This window comes from Rhinatrema bivittatum, chromosome 3 (genome assembly GCF_901001135.1).
Source record: "Rhinatrema bivittatum chromosome 3, aRhiBiv1.1, whole genome shotgun sequence".
NCBI classification, from domain to species: domain Eukaryota; kingdom Metazoa; phylum Chordata; class Amphibia; order Gymnophiona; family Rhinatrematidae; genus Rhinatrema; species Rhinatrema bivittatum.
Window position 1 is genome coordinate 464907692 of NC_042617.1, and position 6012 is coordinate 464913703.

The 6012-nt window shown below is 36.3% G+C and overlaps 1 protein-coding gene across 1 annotated transcript in view; it reads right to left on the reverse strand.

Moving 5' to 3' along the window:
• RAD51AP2 (RAD51 associated protein 2) overlaps positions 1–4679 on the reverse strand; it is a 97012-nt gene extending 92333 nt beyond the window's left edge. The window contains exon 1 of the mRNA XM_029595941.1: positions 1806–4679. Coding sequence (XP_029451801.1) covers positions 1806–4557 — 2752 coding nt within the window. The 5' untranslated portion in view covers positions 4558–4679. The remainder of the gene's footprint in view (positions 1–1805) is intronic.
• Between the last annotated feature and the right edge of the window lie 1333 nt (positions 4680–6012).

Here is a 6012-nt window from a genome sequence, read left to right on the forward strand (position 1 = left end):
GGGGTAGATTTTAAAAGAAGCGCGATCAGCCTACTTTTGCTTGCGCATCAGACTCAAGCAAAAGTACGCTGGATTTTAGTAGATACGCGCGGAGCCGCACGTATCCACTAAAATCCTGGATCGGCGCGCGCAAGGCTATCGATTTTGTATAGCCTGCGCGCGCCGAGCCGCGCTGCCTCCCCCCGTTCCCTCCAAGGCCGCTCCGAAATCGGAGCGGCCTTGGAGGGAACTTTCCTTTGCCCTCCCCTCACCTTCCCCTCCCTTCCCCTACCTAACCCACCCGCCCGGCCCTGTCTACACCCCCCCCTTACCTTTGTCGGGGGATTTACGCCTCCCGGAGGGAGACGTAAATCCCCGCGCGCCAGCGGGCCTGCTGCGCGCCGGGCCGCGACCTGGGGGCGGGTACGGAGGGCGCGGCCACGCCCCGGGGCCGTAGCCACGCCCCGTACCCGCCCCCAAAACGCTGCCGACACGCCCCCGGAACGCCGCGACGACCGGGCCCGCCCCCCGACACGCCCCGACACGCCCCCCTCCGAGAACCCCGGGACTTACGCGAGTCCCGGGGCTCTGCGCGCGCCGGGAGGCCTATGTAAAATAGGCTTCCCGGCGCGCAGGGCCCTGCTCGCCTAAATCCGCCCGGTTTTGGGCGGATTTAGGCGAGCAGGGCTCTGAAAATCTACCCCATAGTGAGCACATTACAAGTGTCATGATTATGTAACCCTATACACATTGTGGTCAGTTTTCCAGAAACAGAGTGTTTCTGGAAAACTGACCACAATGTGCTTCACTTAGGCACGTACATTTTAGATCCCTAAATGTAGGAAAATATCAGAAGAACTTTAGAAGCTTACATTTTAGAGCTGAAAATTCACCTAAATTTAGGGATACAATTCATTCACCTAGATTAAGGCCTGGATTCTCTAAGGTCGCAGAAACCGGCGGTAACAGGGGGGGGGGGGGGGGCGAAGCAGGAGGCGGTCCTGTGATAGCCGGCAGTAATCGTACCTCCATGGTGCGATCACTGCCAGCTTTTGTGCGAAACTGGTGGCGCGAAACTGGCGGTAATAAGGAATCTTACCTTTCGCCACCAGCGATGTGTCCGCAGCATCGGCCCCCAGTGCCGCCCCGACTCCTCTTTTGGGGCCAACTCTGCCCCAAGCTAGCTATCGCACACGAAAAGTCCCTTTTCACGTGCGATAGCATTAGAGAATGACCCCCTAAGGCATCTACGTTTGGTGCCTAGTGCAGAAAATCAACTATAGGCGCCTTACTTTTTTTTCCCTACCATGAGTTTGCCTATGTAACCAGAATAGCCTAGAGGTTAAAACAGCAGATTAAGGGCCAGATTCATTAAGGCCTTTCTCCCATTTTGTGTTGATGGTAGAAACCCTTAGTGAATCAATTACTAAGAGTCAAGGAAGACATGGGTTGAAATCCTGCTGATGCTCCTTATGATCTTGAGCAAATCATTACCATAGGTATGTTTTGATTGTAAACCCTCCTGGGACAGAAAATACCTGTGTGTAACTTGCCTTGAGTTATCAATGAAAAGGCATGAGCTAAATATTAAAAAAATCTCTTTCAAAATGAATCTCAGAGAAGTTATTTAAGCCCTCTATAATTATGCCTTATGCCTCTACTGTATCATTTAAACTATGTAATATCTTAACAACATGTTAAGTTTTATATTAGTGTGGTTCTTAAAATATGATTTTATTCAGTCATTAGATGTAATTATTTGCTCACAAATTATTTTTAACTACAACTAATAACCTATTAGTAAACTAGAAATTTTGTATGCTAACCTTCTTCATATGTTGAATAGAGAGAGTCTTCTGCTGCCTTTGAAGACCAGTATTCAAAAGGGACCTTCTTTTCTTCCTTTATAGTTACTACTTTCCCGTCACAAAATTCATGATTTTCATTTGATATATTTTGATTTACTGACTTAGCACAGGCAAATGAAGATATAAAAGCTTTATTTTGTGAAACATTATTGTGATCTTCTTTTATCAATGTAGTTATATCCCCAGGCTTATTACTTGTTTCAAGCACATATTTTTGTGTACTGTTTTTTTTCTCATCATATGGGTTTCTCTCTTGTTCCCTGCTAATTTCATGAAACATACGAAGTTCTTCAAGTACTAAATCAAATTGAGTTTTCAATTCAAAGTCATTATTTATTCTGTCTTCTGCAGGTGTATACATTAATGCCATATTGTGAGAGCATCCATCATTCATTAAAGTAAAATTTGTTTTTGCATTCTCTGAAGACTTGCAGAGAGAAGATCCATTTGGTAAAATTTTGCCTTTCAATATAGCTTCCTGTTCTATAATTTGATTTTCATTTTTTTCACTACCACGGTTTGTCTTAAAAACTATTTCTTTTGTCTCTGCTGAACATTGACCAATAGGCTTCATATTTAAATACTTAGAATTCCAAAGGCAAAAGCTGCTATGTTGTATATTGTCTAAGAAAGATAAAGATTTATTAAAATGTCCTTCAGGTTTAGTTTGAAATGTAAAGGTCACACAATTATTAGGTACTTTAGAATATGCTCTTTCATTTGAACACTGGGAAGAGTATATGCTCATTTCTTCATTTCTAGGATAATAGTTATGTTCAGTTCCTTCATTCAAGCATTCTTGAGCTACAGAATTATGACTATAGATTGTTTCGTTGTTCTTTTCATAGTATCCTGTACCAAACACTGTGGATCCACTGTGTTTACTATTTGAAGGAATATGAAATGTATTTTCAGAATTTGAATCATAAAACAAAGTTTTCATATCTTTCCTTTTATTCTTTCCATTTTGACTATGTATGTTTATTGTCCTGAGATATTGAGAGTCAGCATCTTGTCCATCCTGTAGCAAACCAGAATCACAATTTACTGTATCTGTACTTGAACATCCAGGTGATATCCACAAACCTTTTAATTTATCTGTGCCATTGTGCTCACTTTTTATTGTACTATTAACTTTACTGACCATACTATTTTCGGAATATCCATCACTAACAGAATTTTGTGTTACAAATGTAATTTTGTTCAATTCTTCAAAATCAGTACTGAGCGAAATTTTTTCAAAAGTGTCAACAACTAAAAGAGGAGAATTTTTTGCAAAACAAAAGTTAGCATTTTTTTGCATTTCACTTAAGTTTCTATATTGCTTTGCTTCCAGTGATGCTATATTACAAGTTCTTGGATATTGTGGAAAAACATATGTAGTTTTCTCTGCAAGTGTTATATTGCCAGTATTTATGAAATTATGATTTTCATATTTTTTATTTTTCTTGATAGAACCATACAATGTTTTCAACATTTCTCTAGCAAACAAAGGATTGCATTTATTCTTTTCTTTCTTCTTATGCTCTATTTGTTTTGATGACCTTACAAGCACTGGCATACCTGAACAATTTTGATTGGTTAACTTTCTCAATTTCATTTTTGAACCTACAGAAACATACTTTAAAGATTCATTGTATCTTTCTGGAAGAAGTTGCATTTTGCCTGTGGTACAAATGTTATTCTCTTGCAAGGACATACTACACACGTCAGGATTCTCTTCTAATGAAATCATAGTACTAAATAAATGTTTTACTTTCATATATTCTTTTTCTTCCCACAGTTTTGAAAATTCATCAGATTTTCTTAGAAATACATTTCCATTGCAATAGGCATATTTTTGTTCTTTTTTTCTCTTTGGTAACTTATTTTGTTCTGTGTGAAAAGTAATTCTTTCAGTTAGTAAAGAAGCTCCATCTTTAACTGGTATACTATTCAAATTATGGGGGTACAGATCTCTGCAAAGTAATTCTAAACCATATATTTTGAAGCAGTCAAAATTTACAGTATCTTCTTGTAAGTTGGGATCAGCTATGTCTCTTTCTTGGGATTCGTTATTTTGTTCTAGATTTGTGTCAGAGTCAATAAGAGGACCATTTGGGCAGTATTGCTTTAAGTTGCAAGGAAGATCACCAGTTTCAAGATACTTTGGATCTTCTTTTTTCAAAATGATTTTATTTTTAGTGCAGTAAATTTCACTATGTAAAGTGAAACTTCCTTCAGCTGAAATATCTGATATAAATGGTAGAGTTGTTTCTTCTATTTGGTCTTCCAGCCTTTTATATATTGGCACAGACTGATTACAGATCATCTCATTCATTTCACTGCCTTTTACTAAATTACTTTTCAAAATATTTTTAATGTTGTTACATTTATTATTTTCATTTCTGCTAAGTCCTTTGTACATGTAATGATTAAGGTACTTTTTTTCCTTCTGATGTCTATTATATTCTGTATTCTCTACTTTTACTGGTAGTTTTTGCTTCATATTCTTCCAAATAGATACTTGCTTACATGTATAACAGTCTTTGCTATGGCTGCCTCTTTGTTCTTCTTCCATTGCTAAAGGCCAGGTATCTTGATTATTGACAGAATATAGTCTCTTTTCTTTACAGTCATTTGTTGAATTCACACTATTTTTTTCATTTTGCAAAATTTGTTCCTCAGCATCAAAATTATGCTGGCAATGGTAAACTTTTGAAGATGTCATGGGATGTGGATAACCTTTAATGTGTTTTTGCTCTATTTTCTTAAAATATTCTGAAGAAATATCATCCCTTAATTCATGTAAATTGCTAACTGTGTTTTCATTGCAAAAATGTCTTTCTTGAGTAATTTTCAAGGTTAGGAAGTTTTCAAATGTTTGTCTTTGAAGAGGAAATGAAGTGCAAATTCTCTTTTTATATGATGGTTTAATTGATTCAAAATTATTATTATTATTATTATTATTATGTATTTCTTCTTTTACTTTCCTTTTAAAGGGTTTATCTGAGTAGCAATTTTTAACTTCAGTCTCCATTTCACCAAATGTACAATTAATACTACATAAAGGATTGGTATTTAAAGGCTGCCATTCTTTGAGGATTTCATTCTTGCTTATTTTCTGCTTTAGAATTTCAATCTGAGATAAATCTTTATTCAAAGAAGAGCTTAGTACTTTATTTTTTGTATTACTGACTGTGAATGTAGTTTTTTCACCTGTGCTCAGCTGTCCTTGGCAAAGTTCTGATTTAACAGTGCAGTTGCTGTTTACATTCCATATGTGGCACAGTTTTGTTCTTGGGAATTCTGTTACATTCAAGTTAAAATCATCTTTTTTCTTGTTAGTATCATAGGCTTCATTTTCTTTGTTCCTTTCTGTGTTAAATAAGTTATTTTCTAAACTTAGTCCACAATGAAAACTGGCATTACTGTTTTGATTATGGTTTCTAAATTCAAAATCCAAAGTACTCTTCAAATTTACCATTGCTGCACTTTGTGTTCTGTAATATTTAAGTTGGTTAGATGATTCCCAACAATTCATCTCAGTATTTTTATTTAAAATAAGTAATTGATTGGTTAAATGTTGACATTTACTAAGTAAGTATCCAGATTCATCTACACTGCAAATACTATGTTCTAGTTGATGATATTCTTTCTCCTCTATATCTATGTTATTGATTTCTATTTCATTGTGTTTTTGACCTGGATAAATTTCATTTTTATGAAGCAACATGTTTGAAAATGTTTCAAAGCATATGTCTTCCATCCTAAAAAAGAGATAAAATAATTTAAGTACAGTGATTTTGTTAATTATAACAGGTTTTTAAAGATTTTAATAACGCTTCTATTGATACTAGTATCCCATGTAAAATAAAATTGTTTTCCCTAATCCATCAAAATGCTATAAGGCAAATACCAATAAAGTACTCTAAGCCCGGCTACCATAAATCTGGAGATCGATTGATATATACATTTATTTTTCCCTATATCTATATGTATTGTTGTTGATATGACTGATAATTTTTTGCAATATATAATAACATAATGAGAAATTACTACTTACCTGATAATTTCCTTTTTAGGATAGACAGATGAATCCAGAACCAGTGGGTTATGCAACTCTACCAGCAGATGGAGACGGAACAAAGCTAACATCACAGTATATATATCCCTGCAATGACAT